This window comes from Panulirus ornatus, chromosome 20 (assembly GCF_036320965.1).
Source record: "Panulirus ornatus isolate Po-2019 chromosome 20, ASM3632096v1, whole genome shotgun sequence".
In the NCBI taxonomy this organism is placed as follows: Eukaryota; Metazoa; Arthropoda; class Malacostraca; order Decapoda; family Palinuridae; genus Panulirus; species Panulirus ornatus.
In genome coordinates, this window is record NC_092243.1 from 38,390,831 (window position 1) to 38,416,161 (window position 25,331).

A 25,331-nucleotide genomic window follows, 5' to 3' on the forward strand; every position below is an offset into this window, starting at 1 on the left:
TTTCCATGGTTTACCCGAGACGCTTCACATGCCTTGATTCAATCCACTGACAGCACGTGAACCCCGGTATACCACATCGCTCCAATCCACTCTATTCCTTGCCCTCCTTTCACCCTCCTGCATGTTCAGGCCCCGATCACACAAAATCTTTTTCACTCCATGTTTATTATACTTTGTCGCTGTCTCCCGCATTAGTGAGGTAGCGCAAGGATACAGACAAAAGAATGGGCCAATCCACCCACATACACATGTATATACATAAACGCCCTCACTCGCACATATACATGCCTATACATTTCAATGTATACGTATATGTACATACACAGACATATACATATATGCACCTGTACATATTCATACTTGCTGCCTTCATCCATTCCTGTTGCCACCCCGCCACACATGAAGTGGCGCACCCCCCCCCACTTATGATTATTATTATTGTTATTATTTTCATTATTATTATTTGTATTATACTTAATCACTGTTTCCTGCATCTGCGAAGTAATGTCAGAAAACAGACAAAGAATGGCCTATCCACTCACATACACATTATATTTTTATTATACTTGTCTGCCGTCTCCCACATTTGCGAGGTAGCGCAAGGAAACAGACGAGGAATGGCCCAGCCCACCCACATACACATGTATATACATAAACGCCCACACATGTACATATACATATATATTCATTTCGACGTATACATACATAGACCTACACATATGTACACACGTACATATCCATACTTGCTGCCTTCATCCATTCCTGTTGCCACCCTACTGCACACGAAGTAGCATCCCCCTCCAGTAAGGCAGCGCCAGTAACAGACAAAAAGGCCTCATTCATTCACACTCAGTCTCTTGCTGTCATGTGTGATGCACCGAAACCACAGCTCTCTTTCCACATCCAGGCCCCACAGACCTTTCCATGGTTTACCCCAGATGCTTCACATGCCCTAGTTCAATCCATTGACAGCATGTCGACCTGGTATACCTCATCATTCCAGTTTACTCTATTCCTTGCACACCTTTAACCCTCCTGTATGTTCAGGCCCCGATTGCTCAAAATCTTTTTCACTCCATCCTTCCACCTCCAATTTGGTCTCCTGCTTCTCATTCTTCCCTCCACCTCTGAGACATATATCTTCTTTGTCAGTCTTTCCTCACTCATTCTCTCCATATATCCAAATCATTTCAACACACCCTCCTCCGCTCTCTCAACCACACTTTTTATTACCACACATCTCTCTCACCCTTTCATTACTTACCCGATCAAACCACCTCACACCACACACACACACACACACATATATATATATATATATATATATATATATATATATATATATATATATGTATATATATATATATATATATATATATATAAATATATACATATATATAAATATGCACACCACCTCGACCAAAACACCCTATATCTGCCACTCTATCATCAAACACATTCAACAAACCTTCAAAATACTCACTCCATCTCCTTCTCACATCACCACTACTTGTTATCACCTCCCCATTTGCGCCCTTCACTGAAGTTCCCATTTGCTCCCTTGTCTTACGCACTTTATTTACCTCCTTCCAGAACATCTTTTTATTCTCCCTAAAATTTAATGATACTCTCTCACCCCAACTCTCATTTGCCCTTTTTTTCACCTCTTGCACCTTTCTCTTGACCTCCTGTCTCTTTCTTTTATACGTCTCCCACTCAATTTCATTTTTTCCCTGCAAAAATCGTTAGGGAAAATGATTTGGTAAACAGACAAGAGGTAGTAAAAGCTTTGCAGAAGATGAAAGCCGGCAAGGCAGCAGGTTTGGATGGTATTGCAGTGGAATTTATTAAAAAAGGGGGTGACTGTATTGTTGACTGGTTGGTAAGGTTATTTAATGTATGTATGACTCATGGTGAGGTGCCTGAGGATTGGCGGAATGCGTGCATAGTGCCATTGTACAAAGGCAAAGGGGATAAGAGTGAGTGCTCAAATTACAGAGGTATAAGTTTGTTGAGTATTCCTGGCAAATTATATGGGAGGGTATTGATTGAGAGGGTGAAGGCATGTACAGAGCATCAGATTGGGGAAGAGCAGTGTGGTTTCAGAAGTGGTAGAGGATGTGTGGATCAGGTGTTTGCTTAGAAGAATGTATGTGAGAAATACTTAGAAAAGCAAATGGATTTGTATGTAGCATTTATGGATCTGGAGAAGGCATATGATAGAGTTGATAGAGATGCTCTGTGGAAGGTATTAAGAATATATGGTGTGGGAGGCAAGTTGTTAGAAGCAGTGAAAAGTTTTTATCGAGGATGTAAGGCATGTGTACGTGTAGGAAGAGAGGAAAGTGATTGGTTCTCAGTGAATGTAGGTTTGCGGCAGGGGTGTGTGATGTCTCCATGGTTGTTTAATTTGTTTATGGATGGGGTTGTTAGGGAGGTGAATGCAAGAGTTTTAGAAAGAGGGGCAAGTATGAAGTCTGTTGTGGATGAGAGAGCTTGGGAAGTGAGTCAGTTGTTGTTCGCTGATGATACAGCGCTGGTGGCTGATTCATGTGAGAAACTGCAGAAGCTGGTGACTGAGTTTGGTAAAGTGTGTGAAAGAAGAAAGTTAAGAGTAAATGTGAATAAGAGCAAGGTTATTAGGTACAGTAGGGTTGAGGGTCAAGTCAATTGGGAGGTGAGTTTGAATGGAGAAAAACTGGAGGAAGTGAAGTGTTTTAGATATCTGGGAGTGGATCTGGCAGCGGATGGAAACATGGAAGCGGAAGTGGATCATAGGGTGGGGGAGGGGGCGAAAATTCTGGGAGCCTTGAAGAATGTGTGGAAGTCGAGAACACTATCTCGGAAAGCAAAAATGGGTATGTTTGAAGGAATAGTGGTTCCAACAATGTTGTATGGTTGCGAGGCGTGGACTATGGATAGAGTTGTGCGCAGGAGGATGGATGTGCTGGAAATGAGATGTTTGAGGACAATGTGTGGTGTGAGGTGGTTTGATCGGGTAAGTAACGTAAGGGTAAGAGAGATGTGTGGAAATAAAAAGAGCGTGGTTGAGAGAGCAGAAGAGGGTGTTTTGAAATGGTTTGGTCACATGGAGAGAATGAGTGAGGAAAGATTGACCAAGAGGGTATATGTGTCGGAGGTGGAGGGAACGAGGAGAAGAGGGAGACCAAATTGGAGGTGGAAAGATGGAGTGAAAAAGATTTTGTGTGATCGGGGCCTGAACATGCAGGAGGGTGAAAGGAGGGCAAGGAATAGAGTGAATTGGAGCGATGTGGTATACCGGGGTTGACGTGCTGTCAGTGGATTGAATCAAGGCATGTGAAGCGTCTGGGGTAAACCATGGAAAGCTGTGTAGGTATGTATATTTGCGTGTGTGGACATATGTATATACATATGTGTGGGGGTGGGTTGGGCCATTTCTTTCGTCTGTTTCCTTGTGCTACCTCGCAAACGCGGGAGACAGCGACAATGCAAAAAAAAAAAATATATATATATATATATATATATATATAATCTCGGAAAGCAAAAATGGGTATGTTTGAAGGAATAGTGGTTCCAACAATGTTGTATGGTTGCGAGGCGTGGGCTATGGATAGAGTTGTGCGCAGGAGGATGGATGTGCTGGAAATGAGATGTTTGAGGACAATGTGTGGTGTGAGGTGGTTTGATCGAGTGAGTAACCTAAGGGTAAGAGAGATGTGTGGAAATAAAAATGCTACATACAAATCCATTTGCTTTTCTAAGTATTTCTCACATACATTCTTCAAAGCAAACACCTGATCCACACATCCTCTACCACTTCTGAAACCGCACTGCTCTTCCCCAATCTGATGCTCTGTACATGCCTTCACCCTCTCAATCAATACCCTCCCATATAATTTACCAGGAATACTCAACAAACTTATACCTCTGTAATTTGAGCACTCACTCTTATCCCCTTTGCCTTTGTACAATGGCACTATATATATATATATATTTTTTTTTTGCTTTGTTGCTGTCTCCCGCGTTTGCGAGGTAGCGCAAGGAAACAAACGAAAGAAATGGCCCAACCCACCCCCATACACATGTATATACATACGTCCACACACACAAATATACATACCTACACAGCTTTCCATAGTTTACCCCAGACGCTTCACATGCCCTGATTCAATCCACTGACAGCACGTCAACCCCGGTATACCACATCGATCCAATTCACTCTATTCCTTGCCCTCCTTTCACCCTCCTGCATGTTCAGGCCCCGATCACACAAAATCTTTTTCACTCCATCTTTCCACCTCCAATTTGGTCTCCCTCTTCTCCTCGTTCCCTCCACCTCCGACACATATACCCTCTTGGTCAATCTTTCCTCACTCATTCTCTCCATGTGACCAAACCATTTCAAAACACCCTCTTCTGCTCTCTCAACCACGCTCTTTTTATTTCCACACATCTCTCTTACCCTTAAGTTACTTACACGATCAAACCACCTCACACCACACATTGTCCTCAAACATCTCATTTCCAGCACATCCATCCTCCTGCGCACAACTCTATCCATAGCCCACGCCTCGCAACCATACAACATTGTTGGAACCACTATTCCTTCAAACATACCCATTTTTGCTTTCCGAGATAATGTTCTCGACTTCCACACATTCTTCAAGGCCCCCAGAATTTTCGCCCCCTCCCCCACCCTATGATCCACTTCCGCTTCCATGTTTCCATCCGCTGCCAGATCCACTCCCAGATATGTAAAACACTTCACTTCCTCCAGTTTTTCTCCATTCAAACTCACCTCCCAATTGACTTGACCCTCAACCCTACTGTACCTAATAACCTTGCTCTTATTCACATTTACTCTTAACTTTCTTCTTCCACACACTTTACCAAACTCAGTCACCAGCTTCTGCAGTTTCTCACATGAATCAGCCACCAGCGCTGTATCATCAGCGACCAACAACTGACTCACTTCCCAAGCTCTCTCATCCCCAACAGACTTCATACTTGCCCCTCTTTCCAAAACTCTTGCATTTACCTCCCTAACAACCCCATCCATAAACAAATTAAACAACCATGGAGACATCACACACCCCTGCCGCAAACCTACATTCACTGAGAACCAATCACTTTCCTCTCTTCCTACACGTACACATGCCTTACATCCTCGATAAAAACTTTTCACTGCTTCTAACAACTTTCCTCCCACACCATATATTCTTAATACCTTCCACAGAGCATCTCTATCAACTCTATCATATATATATATATATATATATATATATATATATATATATATATATATATATATATATATATATATATATATATATACATATATATATACATATATATATACATACATAGATGCTCATACACACACCTATACATGCATATACATATCATCATATACATAGAAATACACAGACATGTACATATATACACATGTGCATATTCATACTTGCTTGCTGTCATCCATTCCTGGTGCTACCCCACCCCATGGGAAACAGCATCGCTACCCCCTGCTTCAGCAAGGTAGCGCTGGTACCTGTCATGTGTAATGCACCAAAACCACAGCTCCCTTTTTACATACAAGCCCTACAGACCTTTCCATGGTTTACTCCTATTTACTCCTATTACTCCATATATATATGGAGTAATAGGAGGTGAAGTTTTACTGTGATACTTTGACTCATATACCCTTAGCTTTGTAGTGTTTCATTGCATCATACGTGAATATTTATTTTGAACCCAGGAAGCACAGTATCAAAGAAATTAAGTTGAGGAATTTTGATATTGAATAACAAAAGATTTCAATTAATGCGAAATGTAAGTCAGTTGAAGTGACTGTAAAATGCCACTTTTAAAGAAAAATCTACCAATTGATATGCTATCAAATTTTATTTCAATTTTAGATTAAATCAAAGGATTTGTGTGTTACCCACAAGAGGTAGAATAATGGATACCCCCTTATGGAATGGATGTTTTTAGTTGCCCTCATATGTAACCTTGCAATTATATACATTTAGACCCTTTTAGTTGTGTATCCAAGGACATTTAATGTTCATGTTCAGGGTAAACTGGGCAGTACTGATGATTTTAATGACAGTGATGATTAAAGAATTAATTGATTAGCAGCAGTGAGAAAATTATACAATAGTTCTTTTTTTAATCTAATTTTTCACTTGATTCCCCTTCATCTGCATGTGTGAGCTACCCCATTTTTTAAAGTCATTGGTATTTCAAAGGTTGCTGTTTAGTATCAGATGTGAATAAGAGAAAATGTCTGCATATAGTTATTTTTAGGCCGAAAACTTTGATTCATTACTTTACATTCTGATCATGTTATGTTTATTATGCATTATAGAAAATGGAGACCTTTATTAACAGAGAAAGACCATAGAATGTATATTATAGACAGCATCAATAATGAATATTTGATAGGACATGTGGAGGCTTTCAGTACATCTTCGAAACGCCATCCTGGCTCTACTAAGATGGGCGTCGTCCCTACAGGTGTTCTCTGGTGGTAGAAGAGTGGCAGGAGCGAGGGAGGGCTTCACCGCCACTACCAAGATGCACCATTGCCCCTACTGTGCCTACACCACCAAGAAGAAAACTCATATGACGAGTCACATCCGTGTTCACACAAGAGAGAAGCCATTTCTTTGCCCTTATTGTTCCCTTAGATTTACTCAGAAAGGAAATCTGCGCACTCATATAAATACTCATTTGAAAAATAGTTTTTTTCCATAACCCAATATGTATTGTTGCAAAAGTAACTTTCCACTGCTCTTTGATGAATTATTGAGAATATTTGCTTAATTGCTTGTAATTTCTTTTATTTGTCTATAGCAGTATGAATTTTATCATTTCAAAATTTGCAGTAGTCCCCATCATGGGATTATCCTTGATTTGATAACATAAAATTGTAATGGATTCCCTTCACATTGTGATATTCATAGTAATAAAGTTGCCAATAGATAACAGGTTTGCTTCCTTTTATCTTTCATTGTGAGTTTCTCACATTTGTTGTAATTTTAACATATACAGTAGTGTGTATATATATATATATATATATATATATATATATATATATATATATATATATATATGTATATGTATTATATATATTTTTCATTATACTTTGTCGCTGTCTCCCGCGTTAGCGAGGTAGCGCAAAGAAACAGATGAAAGAATGGCCCAACCCACCCACATGCACATGTATATACATACACGTCCACACACAGCACATATACATACATATACATCTCAACGTATACATATATATACATACACAGACATATACATATATACACATGTACATAATTCATACTGTCTGCCCTTATTCATTCCCGTCGCCACCCCGCCACACATGAAATGACAACCCCCTCCCCCCGCATGTGTGTGAGGTAGCGCTAGGAAAAGACAACAAAGGCCACATTCGTTCACACTCAGTCTCTAGCTGTCATGTATAATGCACCGAAATCACAGCTCCCTTTCCACATCCAGGCCCCACAACTTTCCATGGTTTAACCCAGACACTTCACATGCCCTGGTTTAATCCATTGAGAGCACGTCGACCCCGGTATACCACATCGTTCCAATTAACTCTATTCCTTGCACGCCTTTCACCCTCCTGCATGTTGAGGACCCGATCACTCAAAATCTTTTTCACTCCATCTTTCCACCTCCAATTTGGTCTCCCACTTCTCCTCGTTCCCTCCACCTCTGACACATATATCCTCTTTGTCAGTCTTTCCTCACTCATTCTCTCCATGTGACCAAACCATTTCAAAACACCCTCTCCTGCTCTCTCAACCACACTCTCTTTATTATCACACATTTCTCTTACCCTTTCATTACTTAATCAAACCACCTCACACCACATATTGTCCTCAAACATCTCATTTCCAGCACATCCACCCTCCTCTGCACAACTCTATATATAGCCCATGCCTCGCATCCATGTAACATTGTTGGAACCACTATTCCTTCAAACATACCCATTTTTGCTTTCCAAGATAACGTTCTCGACTTCCACACATTTTTCAACGCTCCCAGAACTATCACCCCATCCCCCACCCTATGATTCACTTCTGCTTCCATGGTTCCATCCGCTGCCAAATACACTCCCTGATATCTAAAACACTTTACTTCCTCCAGTTTTTCTCCATACAAAGTTACCTCCCAATTGACTTGTCCCTCAACCCTACTGTGCCTAATAACCTTGCTCTTATTCACATTTACTCTCAGCTTTCTTTTTTCACACACTTTACCAAACTCATTTATTTATTAAATTATTTTATTATACTTTGTTGCTGTCTCCTGCATTAATGAGGTAGTGCAGGAAAACAGACAAAAGAATGGCCCAGCCCACCCACATGCACATGTATATAACTAAACGCCCACACACGCACATATATATACCTATACATTTCTCCCATGGGGTAGTGGAGAAAGGATACCTCCCACGTATTCCCTGCGTGTCATAGAAGGCGACTAAAAGGGAAGGGAGTGGGGGGCTGGAAATCCTCCCCTCTCCTTTCTTTTTTTTTCTCCAAAAGAAAGGACAGAGAAGGGGGCCAAGTGAGGATATTCCCTCTAAGGCCCAGTCCTCTGTTCTTAACGCTACCTCGATAATGCGGGAAATGGTGAATAGTATGAAAAAAAAAACAAAAAAACATTTCAATGTATACATACACATACATACACAGACATATACATATATACACATGTACATGTTCGTGCATGCTGCCTTTCATTCATTCCCGCCGACACCCTGCCACACATGAAATGGCACCTCCCTCCCTTTGTGTGTGCAATAAGTAGCGCTAGGAAAAGACAACAAAGGCCACATTCATTCACACTCAGTCTCTACTTGGGAAGTGAGTCAGTTGTTGTTCGCTGATGATACAGCACTATTGGCTGATTCATGTGAGAAACTGCAGAAGCTGGTGACTGAGTTTGGTAAAGTGTGTGAAAGAAGAAAGTTGAGAGTAAATGTGAATAAGAGCAAGTTTATTAGGTACAGTAGGGTTGAGGGTCAAGTCAATTGGGGGGTAAGTTTGAATAGAGAAAAACTGGAGGAAGTGAAGTGTTTTAGATATCTGGGAGTGGATTTGGCAGCGGATGGAACCATGGAAGCGGAAGTGGATCATAGGGTGGGGGAGGGGGCGAAAATTCTGGGAGCCTTGAAGAATGTGTGGAAGTCGAGAACATTATCTCGGAAAGCAAAAATGGCTATGTTTGAAGGAATATTGGTTCCAACAATATTATATGGTTGCGAGGCGTGGGCTATGGATAGAGTTGTGCGCAGGAGGGTGGATGTGCTGGATATGAGATGTTTGAGGATAATATGTGGTGTGAGGTGGTTTGATCGAGTAAGTAATAATAGGGTAAGAGAGATGTGTGGTAATAAAAAGAGTATGGTTGAGAGAGCAGAAGAGGGTGTTTTGAAATGGTTTGGTCACATGGAGAGCATGAGTGAGGAAAGATTGACCAATAGGATATATGTGTCAGACATGGAGGGAACGAGGAGAAGTAGGAGACCAAATTGGAGGTGGAAAGATGGAGTGAAAAAGATTTTGAGTGATCGGGGCCTGAACATGCAGGAGGGTGAAAGGCGTGCAAGGAATAGAGTGAATTGGAATGATGTGGTATACCGGGGTCGACGTGCTGTCAATGGATTGAACCAGGGCATGTGAAGTGTCTGGGGTAAACCATGGAAAGTTCTATGGGGCCTGGATGTGGAAAGGGATCTGTGGTTTCGGTGCATTATTACATGACAGCTAGAGACTGAGTGTGAACGAATGTGGCCTTTGTTGTTTTTTCCTAGCACTACCTCGCACACATGAGGTGGGAGGGGGTTGTTATTTCATGTGTGGCGAGGTGGTGATGGGAATGAATAAAGGCAGACAGTATGAATTATGTACATGTGTATATATGTATATGTCTGTGTGTGTATATATATGTATACGTTGAGATGTATAGGTATGTATATTTGCATGTGTGGACATGTATGTATATACATGTGTATGTGGGTGGGTTGGGCCATTCTTTCGTCTGTTGCCTTGCGCTTCCTCGCTAACGCGGGAGACAGCGACAAAGCAAAATAATAAGGCATATATATATATATATTTTTTCTACGACACACAAGGAATGCGTGGGAAGTATTCTTTCACCCCTATCCCCAGGGATAATATACATATATTTGCATATATATATATACATATACACACACATACGCACATATACACACATACACACATATACATATATATACATATGAAAAATGTAAGAAATAATTTAGAAAACTGAAAACTTCTAGCTTGAAATGAAAAAAATGAATGTCACATAATGGTTCAACCTCTGGCTATGGAAAAGGGAAATGTATAATTTATTTACACAAACGTCAATAGTAGTTTTCATCAATTTAACCACTGTATCATACTGCCTGGTCCACTTCTGTTATCATGAAACAGGAATATTGGCTTATGATGTTTCTCAGTTTTCTTCATTACACAAAGTACAACCATATCTTGGATACATGAGGGTAGGTAGTTGGTCATCCGCCATAATAAAGCCTTGACAGACCAAAAATTTATCTGGACCTCAACTTTTCCAGTACATTTATGAAAAACACCTTTTTGCTTTCCATCTCTATCACTTTGAAAAAAAGAATAAGCTTCAATGTCTAAGCTACAATTTTTTCCAAATTTCACTATTTTCTTGTCAGAGCACCATGTATGAAAACTATCACTCCAGTAACACAACTATAAACATTTACTTCCCCTTTAAAAAAGTTCTGGGGAAGTCTGTCTCAATACACTGTGGGACACTCTACCACCTGGCGAAGTTTATGTTGCAATGGTTCTTGATTCACAAACGTAGTAGCATCACTGGTGGGTGGAAGAACATTCTTGTAACCGCAGCAAGGATCACAGTCCGTGCAACTCCATTATGATGGTTCTTCTCATGACGTGACGCTTAAGCTGTGACCATGGCTCCTTTATCTTCTCATGTATGTATGTATGTTACTCAATGTATGTATGACTCATGGTGAGGTGTCTGGGGATTGGCGGAATGCGTGCATAGTGCCATTGTACAAAGGCAAAGGGGATAAGAGTGAGTGCTCAGATTTCAGAGGTATAAGTTTGTTGAGTATTCCTGGTAAATTATATGGGAGGGTATTGATTGAGAGGGTAGAAGGCATGTACAGAGCATCAGATTGGGGAAGAGCAGTGTGGTTTCAGAAGTGGTAGAGGATGTGTGGATCAGGTGTTTGCTTTGAAGAATGTATGTGAGAAATACTTAGAAAAGCAAATGGATTTGTATGTAGCATTTATGGATCTGGAGAAGGCATATGATAGAGTTGATAGAGATGCTCTGTGGAAGGTATTAAGAATATATGGTGTGGGAGGCAAGTTGTTAGAAGCAGTGAAGAGTTTTTATCGAGGTTGTAAGGCATGTGTACGTGTAGGAAGAGAGGAAAGTGATTGGTTCTCAGTGAATGTAGGTTTGCGGCAGGGGTGTGTGATGTCTCCATGGTTGTTTGATTTGTTTATGGATGGGGTTGTTAGGGAGGTGAATGCAAGAGTTTTGGAAAGAGGGGCAAGTATGAAGTCTGTTGTGGATGAGAGAGCTTGGGATGTGAGCATGTTGTTGTTCGCTGATGATACAGCGCTGGTGGCTGATTCATGTGAGAAACTGCAGAAGCTGGTGACTGAGTTTGGTAAAGTGTGTGAAAGAAGAAAGTTAAGAGTAAATGTGAATAAGAGCAAGGTTATTAGATACAGTAGGGTTGAGGGTCAAGTCAATTGGGAGGTAAGTTTGAATGGAGAAAAACTGGAGGAAGTAAAGTGTTTTAGATATCTGGGAGTGGATCTGGCAGCGGATGGAACCATGGAAGTGGATCATAGGGTGGGAGAGGGGGCGAAAATCCTGGGAGCCTTGAAGAATGTGTGGAAGTCGAGAACATTATCTCGGAAAGCAAAAATGGGTATGTTTGAAGGAGTAGTGGTTCCAACAATGTTGTATGGTTGCGTGGCGTGGGCTATGGATAGAGTTGTGCGCATGGGGGTTGATGTGCTGGAAATGAGATGTTTGAGGACAATGTGTGGTGTGAGGTGGTTTGATCGAGTAAGTAACGTAAGGGCAAGAGAGATGTGTGGAAATAAAAAGAGCGTGGTTGAGAGAGCAGAAGAGGGTGTTTTGAAATGGTTTGGGCACATGGAGAGAATGAGTGAGGAAAGATTGACCAAGAGGATATATGTGTCGGAGGTAAAGGGAACGAGGAGAAGTGGGAGACCAAATTGGAGGTGGAAAGATGGAGTGAAAAAGATTTTGTGTGATCGGGGCCTGAACATGCAGGAGGGTGAAAGGAGGGCAAGGAATAGAGTGAATTGGATCGATGTGGTATACCGGGGTTGACGTGCTGTCAGTGGATTGAATCAGGGCATGTGAAGCGTCTGGGATAAACCATGGAAAGCTGTTTAGGTATGTATATTTGCGTGTGTGGACGTGTATGTATATACATGTGTATGGGGTGGGTTGGGCCATTTCTTTCGTCTGTTTCCTTGCGCTACCTCGCAAACGCGGGAGACAGCGACAAAGCAAAAAAAAAAATATATATATATTTTCTTTTTCTTTCTTTCAAACTATTCGCCATTTGCCGCATTAGCAAGGTAGCGTTAAGAACAGAGGACTGGGCCTCTTAGGGAATATCTTCACCTGGCCCCCTTCTCTGCTCCTTCTTTTGGAAAAATTAAAAAAAAAAAATGAGGAGGATTTCCAGCCCCCCGCTCCCTCCCCTTTTAGTCGCCTTCTACGACACGCAGGGAATACGTGGGAAGTATTCTTTCTCCCCTATCCCCAGGGATATATATATATATATATTTTTTTTTTTTTTTTTTTTTATACTTTGTCGCTGTCTCCCGCGTTTGCGAGGTAGCGCAAGGAAACAGACGAAAGAAATGGCCCAAACCCCCCCCCCCCATACACATGTACATACACACGTCCACACACGCAAATATACATACCTACACAGCTTTCCATGGTTTACCCCAGACGCTTCACATGCCTTGATTCAATCCACTGACAGCACGTCAACCCCTGTATACCACATGACTCCAATTCACTCTATTCCTTGCCCTCCTTTCACCCTCCTGCATGTTCAGGCCCCGATCACACAAAATCTTTTTCACTCCATCTTTCCACCTCCAATTTGGTCTCCCTCTTCTCCTCGTTCCCTCCACCTCCGACACATATATCCTCTTGGTCAATCTCTCCTCACTCATTCTCTCCATGTGCCCAAACCATTTCAAAACACCCTCTTCTGCTCTCTCAACCACGCTCTTTTTATTTCCACACATTTCTCTTACCCTTATGTTACTTACTCGATCAAACCACCTCACACCACACATTGTCCTCAAACATCTCATTTCCAGCACATCCATCCTCCTGCGCACATCTCTATCCATAGCCCACGCCTCGCAACCATACAACATTGTTGGAACCACTATTCCCTCAAACATACCCATTTTTGCTTTCCGAGATAATGTTCTCGACTTCCACACATTTTTCAAGGCTCCCAAAATTTTCGCCCCCTCCCCCACCCTATGATCCACTTCCGCTTCCATGGTTCCATCCGCTGACAGATCCACTCCCAGATATCTAAAACACTTCACTTCCTCCAGTTTTTCTCCATTCAAACTCACCTCCCAATTGACTTGACCCTCACCCCTACTGTACCTAATAACCTTGCTCTTATTCACATTTACTCTCAACTTTCTTCTTCCACACACTTTACCAAACTCAGTCACCAGCTTCTGCAGTTTCTCACATGAATCCGCCACCAGCGCTGTATCATCAGCGAACAACAACTGACTCACTTCCCAAGCTCTCTCATCCCCAACAGACTTCATACTTGCCCCTCTTTCCAGGACTCTTGCATTTACCTCCCTTACAACCCCATCCATAAACAAATTAAACAACCATGGAGACATCACACACCCCTGCCGCAAACCTACATTCACTGAGAACCAATCACTTTCCTCTCTTCCTACACGTACACATGCCTTACATCCTCGATAAAAACTTTTCACTGCTTCTAACAACTTGCCTCCAACACCATATATTCTTAATACCTTCCACAGAGCATCTCTATCAACTCTATCATATGCCTTCTCCAGATCCATAAATGCTACATACAAATCCATTTGCTTTTCTAAGTATTTCTCACATACATTCTTCAAAGCAAACACCTGATCCACACATCCTCTACCACTTCTGAAACCACACTGCTCTTCCCCAATCTGATGCTCTGTACATGCCTTCTACCCTCTCAATCAATACCCTCCCATATAATTTACCAGGAATACTCAACAAACTTATACCTCTGAAATCTGAGCACTCACTCTTATCCCCTTTGCCTTTGTACAATGGCACTATGCACGCATTCCGCCAATCCTCAGGCACCTCACCATGAGTCATACATACATTAAATAACCTTACCAACCAGTCAACAATATATATATATATATATATATATATATATATATATATATATATATAAAGTGGTAGAGGATGTGTGGATCAGGTGTTTGCTTTGAAGAATGTATGTGAGAAATACTTAGAAAAGCAAATGGATTTGTATGTAGCATTTATGGATCTGGAGAAGGCATATGATAGAGTTGATAGAGATGCTCTGTGGAAGGTATTAAGAATATATGGTGTGGGAGGCAAGTTGTTAGAAGCAGTGAAAAGTTTTTATCTAGGTTGTAAGGCATGTGTACATGTAGGAAGAGAGGAAAGTGATTTGTTCTCAGTGAATGTAGGTTTGCGGCAGGGGTGTGTGATGTCTCCATGGTTGTTTAATTTGTTTATGGATGGGGTTGTTAGGGAGGTGAATGCAAGAGTTTTGGAAAGAGGGGCAAGTATGAAGTAAAGGAGGAAGTAAAGTGGTTTAGATATCTGGGAGTGGATCTGGCAGCGGATGGAACCATGGAAGTGGATCATAGGGTGGGAGAGGGGGCGAAAATCCTGGGAGCCTTGAAGAATGTGTGGAAGTCGAGAACATTATCTCGGAAAGCAAAAATGGGTATGTTTGAAGGAGTAGTGGTTCCAACAATGTTGTATGGTTGCGTGGCGTGGGCTATGGATAGAGTTGTGCGCATGGGGGTGGATGTGCTGGAAATGAGATGTTTGAGGACAATGTGTGGTGTGAGGTGGTTTGATCGAGTAAGTAACGTAAGGGCAAGAGAGATGTGTGGAAATAAAAAGAGCGTGGTTGAGAGAGCAGAAGAGGGTGTTTTGAAATGGTTTGGGCACATGGAGAGAATGAGTGAGGAAAGATTGACCAAGAGGATATATGTGTCGGAGGTAAAGGGAACGAGGAGAAGTGGGAGACCAAATTGGAGGTGGAAAGATGGAGTGAAAAAGATTTTGTGTGATCGGGGCCTGAACATGCAGGAGGGTGAAAGGAGGGCAAGGAATAGAGTGAATTGGATCGATGTGGTGTACCGGGGTTGACGTGCTGTCAGTGGATTGAATCAGGGCATGTGAAGCGTCTGGGGTAAACCATGGAAAGCTGTGTAGGTATGTATATTTGCGTGTGTGGACGTATGTATATACATGTGTATCTGGGTGGGTTGGGCCATTTCTTTCGTCTGTTTCCTTGCGCTACCTCGCAAACGCGGGAGATAGCGACAAAGGAAAAAAAAATATATATATATATATATATATATATATATATATATATATATATATATATATATATATATATATATATATTCCCTGGGGATGGGGAGAAAGAATACTTCCCATGTATTCCCTGCGTGTTGTAGGAGGCGACTAAAAGGGAAGGGAGCGGGGGGCTGGAAATCCTCCCCTCTCTTTTTTTTTTTTTTTTTTTTTTTTTTTTTTTTTTTTTTCTTCTTTCCAAAAGAAGGAACAGAGAAGAGGTCCAGGTGAGGATATTCCCTCAAAGGCCCAGTCCTCTGTTCTTAACGCTACCTTGCTATCGCGGGAAATAGCGAATAGTATGAAAAAAAAAAAAAATATATTCATATATATATGTTTTTTTTTTTTTTTTTTTTATACTTTGTCGCTGTCTCCCGCGTTTGCGAGGTAGCGCAAGGAAACAGACGAAAGAAATGGCCCAACCCCCCCCCCATACACATGTACATACACACGTCCACACACGCAAATATACATACCTACACAGCTTTCCATGGTTTACCCCGGACGCTTCACATGCCTTGATTCAATCCACTGACAGCACGTCAACCCCTGTATACCACATCGCTCCAATTCACTCTATTCCTTGCCCTCCTTTCACCCTCCTGCATGTTCAGGCCCCGATCACACAAAATCCTTTTCACTCCATCTTTCCACCTCCAATTTGGTCTCCCTCTTCTCCTCGTTCCCTCCACCTCCGACACATATATCCTCTTGGTCAATCTTTCCTCACTCATTCTCTCCATGTGCCCAAACCATTTCAAAACACCCTCTTCTGCTCTCTCAACCACGCTCTTTTTATTTCCACACATCTCTCTTACCCTTACGTTACTTACTCGATCAAACCACCTCACACCACACATTGTCCTCAAACATCTCATTTCCAGCACATCCATCCTCCTGCGCACAACTCTATCCATAGCCCACGCCTCGCAACCATACAACATTGTTGGAACTACTATTCCTTCAAACATACCCATTTTTGCTTTCCGGGATAATGTTCTCGACTTCCACACATTTTTCAAGGCTCCCAAAATTTTCGCCCCCTCCCCCACCCTATGATCCACTTCCGCTTCCATGGTTCCATCCGCTGACAGATCCACTCCCAGATATCTAAAACACTTCACTTCCTCCAGTTTTTCACCATTCAAACTCACCTCCCAATTGACTTGACCCTCAACCCTACTGTACCTAATAACCTTGCTCTTATTCACATTTACTCTTAACTTTCTTCTTCCACACACTTTACCAAACTCCGTCACCAGCTTCTGCAGTTTCTCACATGAATCCGCCACCAGCGCTGTATATATATGTATAAATGTATATAAATGTATATGTATGTGGAGGAGCGTGTATGCATATGTGTGTATATGAGTGAATGGGTCTTTCTTCGTCTGTTTCCTGATGCTACCTCGCTGAGGCGGGAAACTGCGATTATCATCATAATATATATATATATATATATATATATATATATATATATATATATATATATATATGAAACATCCTAAGTTCCCAAGTGCTATTTCTTGTAATGATCACATCGTCACGAGGGATACAAGAATGAAATGGAAGACGTAGAACAGTCAGTTGATATACAAGGGGATAGAAGAGAAAGAATACTTCCCATGTATTTCTTGCTTGGCATAGAACGCGACTAAGGGGGTGGGATGAGTTGGGCTGGAAACCCTCCTCTTTTGTTTCCTTTTCTAAAAGTGGAAACAGAAGAAGTCTAGAGAGGAGTGCTTATCCTCCTCAAAGGCTCAGATTGGGGTTTCTGAATGTGTGTGGATGTAACCAAGATGAGAAAAAGGGAGAGATAGGTAGTATGGTTAAGGAAAGAAACCTTGATGTTCTGGCTCTGAGTGAAACGAAGCTCAAAGGTAAAGGAGAAGAATGGTTTGGAAAAGTCTTTGGAGTAAAGTCCGGGGTTGGAGAGAGGACAAAAGCTAAGGAAGGAGTAGCACTACTCTGAAGCAGGGTTGTGGGAGTGTGTGATAAAGTGTAAGAAAGTGAATTCTAGATTGATATGGGTAAAACTAAAAGTGGATGGAGAGAATTGGGTGATTATTGGTGCTTATGCACTTGGTCATGAGAAGAAAGATCATGAGAGGCAAGTGTTTTGGAAGCAGTTAAGTGAGTGTGTCAGTAGCTTTGGTGCATGGGACTGGGTATTAGTGATAGGAGATTTAAATGTGAAGGTGAGTAATGTGGCAGTTGAGGGTATCATCGGTGTACATGGGGTATTCAGTGTTGTGAATGGATATGGTGAAGAGCTTGTGGATTTGTATGCTGAAAAAGAGTGGTGATTGGGAATACCTGATTTAAAAAGAGATATACATAGGTATGCTTATGTGAGTGGGAGAGATGGTCAAAGGGCATTATTAAATTGTGTTATTTGATAGGCATTTAAAAGAGAGACTTTTAGATGTTTATGTGCTTAGAGAGGCAGCTGGAGGGATGTCTGATCACTATCTTGTGGAGGCTAAGGTGAAGATTTGTAGAGGTTTTCAGAAAAGAAGAGAAAATGTTGGGGAGAAAAGACATGAGAGTAAGTGAGCTTGGAAAGGAGACTTGTGTGAGAAATTATCAGGAGAGATTGAGTGTATAATGGTAAAAGGGAGAGAGCAAATGACATGAGGGTAGTGGATGAGGAATGGGATGTATTTATGGAAGCAGTGATGGCATGTGCAGGGAGTGCATGTGGCATGAGAAAGGTGGAAGGTGGGCAGATTAGAAAAGGTAGTGAGTGGTGGGATGTAGAAGTAAAGTTGTAAGTGAAAGAGAAAAGAGAGGCATTTTGACATTACTTATAAGGAAGAAGTGCAAATGACTGGGAGATGTATAAAAGAAAGCAGCAGGAGGTAAAGGGTTGAAAACGAGGGCAAATGAGAGTTGGGATGAGAGAGTATCTTTAAACTTAAAAGAGAATAAAAAGATGTTTTGAAAGGAGGTAAATAGTGTGCGTAAGATATTAGAACAAATAGGAACATCGGTGAAGGGGGCAAGGGGAAGTGATAATAGGTAGTGATGAAGTGAGAAGGAGATGGAGTGAGTGTTTTTAAGGTTTGTTGAATGTGTTTCATGATAGAGTGGCAGATGTAGGGTGTTTTGGTTGGGGTGGTGTGTGAAGTGAGAGGGTCAGGGAGAATTATTTGGTTATATGAGAAGAGGTAGTGAAAGCTATGCAAAAGATGAAATCCAGCAAGGCGTTGGGTTTAGAATATATTGCAGTTGAATTTGCAGTTGATTGCTTGGTAAGGATATTCAATGTATGTATGGATCATGGTGAAGTGACTGAGGATTGGCAGAATGCACGCCTAATTCCATTGTACTAAGGCAAAGAGGATAAAGGTGTGTTCAAACTTGAGGCATAAGTCTGCTGAGTATTCCTGGGTAATTATATGGGAGTTTTTTGATTGAGAGGATGAAGGCATGTACAGAGCGTCAGAACTGGAAAGAACAGTGTGGTTTCAGAAGTGGTAGAGGATGCGTGGATCAGGTGTTTGCTTTGAAGAATGTGTGTGAGAGCTTTTTGATTGAGAGGATGAAGGCATGTACAGAGCATCAGAATTAGAAAGAACAGTGTGGTGTGGTTTCAGAAGTGGTAGAGGATGTGTGGATCAGGTGTTTGCTTTGAAGAATGTGTGTGAGAATCCACTCCCAGATATCTAAAACACTTCACATCCTCCAATTTTTCTCCATTCTAACTCATCTCCCAATTGACTTATCCGTCAACCCTACTGAACCTAATAACCTTGCTTTTATTCACATTTACTCTCAGCTTTCTTCTTTCTCACAATTTACCAAACTCAGTCACCAGCTTCTGCAGTTTCTCACACGAATCACCCACCAGCATGGAAATGGTGAAGAACTTGTAAATTTGTGTGCTGAAAGGACTGGTGATTGGGAATACCTGGTTTAGAAAGAGGGATATACATAAGTATACGTATGTAAGTAGAGGAGATGGACAAAAAGCATTATTGGATTACGTGTTAATTGATAGGCACGTGAAAGAGAGACTTTTGGACGTTGATGTGCTGAGGAGGGGCAACTGGTGGGATATCTGACCATTACCTTGTGGAGGCGAAGGTGAAGATTTGTAGAGGTTTTCAGAAAAGAAGAGAGAATATTGGGGTGAAGAGAGTGGTGAGAGTAAGTGAGCTTGGAAAGGAGACTTGTGTGAGGAAGTACCAGGAGAGACTGGGTGCAGAATGGAAAAAAGTGAGAGCAAAGGATGTAAGGGGAGTCGGGGAGGAATGGGATGTATTTAGGTAAGCAGTGATGGCTTGCGTAAAAGATGTCTGTATCATGAGAAAGGTGGGAGTTAGGCAGATTAGTAAAGGTAGTGATTGGTTGGATGAAGAAGTAAGATTGTTAGTAAAAGAGATGAGAGAGGTATTTGGACGATTTTTGCATGGAAATAGTGCAAATGACTGGGAGATATATAAAAGAAAGAGACTGGAGGTCAAGAGAAAGGTGCAAGAGATGAAAAAGAGGGCAAGTGAGAGTTGGGGGTGAGAGAATATCATTAAATTTTAGGGAGAATAAAAAGATGTTTTGGAAGGAGGTAAATAAAGTGTGTAAGACAAGGGAACAAATGGGAACATCGGTGAAGGGGCTATTGGGGAGGTAATAACAAGTAATGGTGTGAGAAGGAGATGGAGTGAGTATTTTGAAGGTTTGTTGAATGTGTTAGATGATAGAGGGGCAGATATAGGGTGTTTTGGTCAAGGTGGTGTGCAGAGTGAGAGGGCCAGGGAGAATGGTTTGGTAAACAAAGATGAGGTAGTGAAAGCTTTGTGAAAGATGAAAGCTGGCAAGGCTGCGGGTTTGGATGGTATTGCAGTGGAATTTATTAGAAAAGGGGGTGACTGTGTTGTTGACTGGTTGGTAAGGATATTCAGTGTATGTATGGCTCATGGTGAAGTATCTGAGGATTGGCGGAATGCATGCATAGTACCATTGCACAAAGGCAAAGGGGATAAAGGTGAGTGCTCAAATTACAGAGGTATAGTTGTTGAGTATTCTTGGGAAATTATGTGGGAGAGTATTGATTGAGAGGGTCAAGGCATGTATAGAGCATCAGACTGGGGAAGAGCAGTGTGGCTTCAGAAGTGTTAGAGGATGTGTGGATCAGGTGTTTGCTTTGAAGAATGTATGTGAGAAGTACTTAGAAAAACAAATGAATTTGTATGTGGCATTTATGGATCTGGAGAAGGCATATGAAAGAGTTGAAAGAGTTGATTGAGATGGTCTGTGGAAGGTATTAAGAATATATGGTGTGGGAGGTAAGTTGCTAGAAGCCGTGAAAAGTATTTTATCGAGGATGTAAGGCATGTGTATGAGTAGGAAGAGAGGAAAGTGATTGGTTCCAGGTGAATGCCAGTTTGTGGCAGGGGTGCGTGATGTCTCCTTGGTTGTTTAATTTGTTTATGGATGGGGTTGTTAGGGAGGTGAATGTCAGAGTTTTGGAGAGAGGGGCAAGTATGCAGTCTGTTGTGGATGAGAGGGCTTGAGAAGTGAGTCAGTTGTTTCCACTGTTGATAGAGTGCTGGTGGCTGATTCATGTGAGAAACTGCAGAAGCTGGTGACTGAGTATGGTAAAGTGTGTGAAAGAAGAAATGTGAATAAGAGCAAGGTGACTAGGTACAGTAGGGTTGAGGGACAAGTCAACTGGAAGGTAAGTTTGAGTGGAGAAAAACTGGAGAAGTGATATCTGGGAGTGAGATTTAATAGCAGATCGAACCATGGAAGCAGAAGTGAATCTCAGGGTGTGGGAGGGGGCAAAGGTTCTGGGAACGTTGAAGAATGTGTGGAAGGTGAGAACATTATCTTGGAAAGCAAAAATTGGTATGTTTGAGGGGATAGTGCTTCCAACAATGTTACATGGTTGTGAGGCATGGGCTATAGATAGGGTTGTGTGGAGGAGGGTGGATGTGTTAGAAATGAGATGTTTGAGGACAATATGTGGTGTTAGGTGGTTTGATCAAGTAAGTAATGAAAGGGTAAGAGAGATGTGTGGTAATAGAGTGTGGTTGAGAGAGCACAAGGGGGTGTATTGAAATGGTTTGGTCACATGGAGAGAATGAGGAAAGATTGACAAAAAGAGGATATATGTGTCAGAGGTGGAGGGAACAAGGAGAAGTGGGAGACCAAATTGGAGGTGGAAGGATGCAGTGAAAAAGATTTTGAGTGATCAGGGCCTGAACATGCAGGAGGGTGAAAGGCATGCATGGAATAGAGTGAATTGGAACGATGTGGTATACTGGGGTCGAAGTGCCGTGAATGGATTGAACCAGGGCATATGAAGCATCTGGGGTAAAGCATGGAAAGTTTTGTGGGGCCTGGATGTGGAAAGGAGCTGTGGTTTTGGTGCATTATACACGACAGCTAGAGACTGAGTGTGAATGAATGTGGCCTTTGTTGTCTTTTCCTAGCACTACCTCGCACGAGTGCAGGGGGAGGGGGTGTCATTTCATGTGTTCGGGGTGGTGATGGGAATGAATAAAGGCAGCAGGTATGAATAATGTACATGTGTGTATATGTATATGTCTGTGTATGTATATGTATGTGTATGTTGGAATGTATAGAAATGTATATGTGCGTGTGTGGATGTGTATGTGTATACATGTGTATGTGGGTGGGTTGGGCCATTTTTTCGTCTGTTTCCTTGCGTTACCTTGCTAATGCGGGAGACAGCGACAAAGTATAATAGATATAAATAAATATATATATATATATATATATATATATATATATATATATATATATATATATATATATATATATATATATATATTGTTATGCACACTGGATAATGCTATCTTAATGTTCTGAGATTAAAGTAAAAACCAGGGTTAGATATACATATAATACAAGAAATAAAGAGTACAATATAACAAAAGCACATTAAGTGGGTACAAATATTTTCGTTAACACTTAATGTTCAACACTCCACATTCTAGGTAAGATTTCAAACCAGATCTCTTTCCTTTATAACCATACTATAGAAACATGATACAGGATACACATATTTGTTGGGAAGTTCTATGAACAGTTACAATACACAGTGGCCACAGTGGGTAGCAGTGGCTATGGGGTTTGAGACAAGAAAACCTATATTACCTGCTGGGCTCGTGATAGCGGATGGAATCATAGCCTAGCAGTTGTCAGGGCCTTTTATATGGAGTGGGGCAGCCAGCCAGGAGTGGCCAGCCCTGCCCTGACTTGCCGCTTTCGGCTATGATAGGGAGGAATGACCACAGTTACTCTTGATTGGTCGAAAGACTGATTGTCTCGCCCTCATCCCAACACAGTTACTCTTGATTGGTTGAAAGACTGATTGTCATGCCCTCATCCTGACTGTAATTGGCTGGAGGCCAAAGGTCCGGTCCTCATCTCTGATGATGCAACGAGGATGAGAGGGCGCCCACCTTTCCCGGTTATGACCTTGTGGCTGACCCTGGGTCACTTGACAACATTACCTGAGGAATAATTATCAGACCAATGCGACATGCATGGCTAAATTACCATTTGGCGTGGAGGTGTGAAATCCCATGTGGCATGGGAGCAGCCAATGAATCTCTTGAGAGAGAGAGAGAGAGAGAGAGAGAGAGAGAGAGAGAGAGAGAGAGAGAGAGAGAGACCCCCCAGATCACCATGTGGCTAACCTATAACATACAGCTTTCTATAACATAGACACAATGAACACACAAGTTCTTAACACCCCTCTCCTGAAAGGAGAAAATTCCTGGAGGAAGAATTTTCTTACATTAAGAATGGGATACACACTTTGTTAGCACATTGTCTGTGCCGACAATAATAGGAACCTCTAAATTGTACTTTTGAAGGAACACAGCCCACCTAGTTAACCTCTGACTCCTATCCCAGAACTTGTTAACATTTTTAAGGGGGATGGTAGTCAGTACACACTAAGATGGTTCGCCTGAAGGGCACACATATACAGAACGTGTTATAATGCAAATAACAAAGACAGAAATTCCTTAATGGTTGGGCATTCTCTTTGGGCTTAACCTTACCAAAGCTAACAGGGTGATCAACCCTCTTTCCGTCCTCCTGCAATAGGACAGCACCAGTTCCTACATCACTGGCATCTACAGCTAACCTGATCATAGCTTGCAAAACGGAACAGTTAAAAAGTATGACTCTTAACTGACGAGAGGCTGTCTCACACTGCTCTTTCCAAATAGATCTGACATCATTTATCTAAAGATTTGTGAGAGGGGCTGCAATTGTGGAAAAGTTAATAATTAACAGCCTGTAATAACCAACCATACCCAGGAAACACTTCAGCTCTCTTCTAGATTGGGGGGCATACTTAGGGGTTAATGCTTGGACCTTTGCTGTTGGTGGAAGGAGAGGACTGGCAGTCCTCATTACCTTGCTGACTTGGTGGTAGTTGATGCAGAACTGATAGGTCCTGTCGGGCTTGGGTATAGGGTTATGAGTGAGCTCTGTGGTGACTGACACAGCTCCATCAGATCGTGCTCCAGCATGTAGCCCAGCTCCTCCTCAAGAATGGTAGCTCGATGGGGACATGTAAGGAACCTGTTCAATAGGCCAGGCATCTCCCACACCTACATGAGATTTCATCAGGGAGACCCATCCAGGTGAGCTTTAGGTGACCTCTGGGTGTGTTGACAGCAGGGCAGACATCTCCACCTACCTCTTCTCAGTCAGGTGTGTAAGCTTCTCCTTTCTGTCAACGCATCCGGCAGGTTCCTAGGGCACCTGTAGTTATATCGTCCTCCACGTCATACACAGCTCCCACCAGAAGGTGGGTCTTGCAAGCTAGAATCATGAATAACATGTGGTTTACACACCGGTTAGGGTGATAAAGGCAACACCTTGTTGGCCATCTCAAAGCTCTTCAATCGAGGCTATCTGTCATGCCTGCTCTTCATTTGTTCCTGGGTCTCTCTTGAATGGGCCTGAGACAAATCATCAGCCTCACTCACTGACTCTTGTTCAGATTCGAAACCAGCAAAGGAGGTATCACACGGCTTCTCCCCAACAGTTTCATCCTCAGAGGGTGTCCTCAATCTCTCTGCCTCAACAGAGTCTACACCAGCAAAGTGGGCATCACACAGCTCCACTTCACCGTCTTCATTCTCAGAGAATGTCCTCAGTTCCTCTGACTCAGTAGAGTCCAGACCAGCCAAGAAGTTATCACACAGTATGACTTCACTGGCCAGCTCTCAGAAAGTTTACTCAGTTCCCCCATCTCAACGGAGTCCAGACCACCACAGAGGGTATCACACAGTTTCCTCTCACTGGTCTCATTCTCAGAGAATGTCCTTAGTCTCTCTGTCTCACCGGATTCTACACCAGTGGAGAGGATATCTCAGAGCTTCCTCACATTGGTCTCACTCAGGGAGTTTCCTCAGTTCCTCCATCTCAACGGAGTCTACACCAGTGGATAGAGTCACAGCTTCCTCTCTAGTTTCACTCTCAGGGAGTGTCCTCAGTTTCTCTTTCTCAATGAAGCCTACACCAGCGGAGAGGGTATCGCACGACTTCCTCTCACTGGTATCACTCAGAGAGTGGTTTCAGTTCCACTGACTCAATGGAGTCTACATCAGCAGAGA

The 25,331-nt window shown here is 42.1% G+C and overlaps 1 protein-coding gene across 17 annotated transcripts in view; it reads left to right on the top strand.

The window, feature by feature from the left end:
• LOC139755950 (uncharacterized) overlaps window positions 1-25,331 on the top strand; it is a 1,365,710-nt gene that overhangs the window by 1,018,570 nt on the left and 321,809 nt on the right. For 2 of the 17 annotated variants that reach the window (XM_071674756.1, XM_071674758.1), the window contains exon 6: window positions 6,499-6,969. The exons of the other annotated variants lie outside the window; for them this stretch is intronic. In XM_071674756.1, the coding sequence (XP_071530857.1) occupies window positions 6,499-6,738 (240 nt within the window). In that variant the 3' untranslated portion in view covers window positions 6,739-6,969. Of the gene's footprint in view, window positions 1-6,498; window positions 6,970-25,331 lie in introns of those variants that run through there. 17 annotated transcript variants of the gene reach the window in all.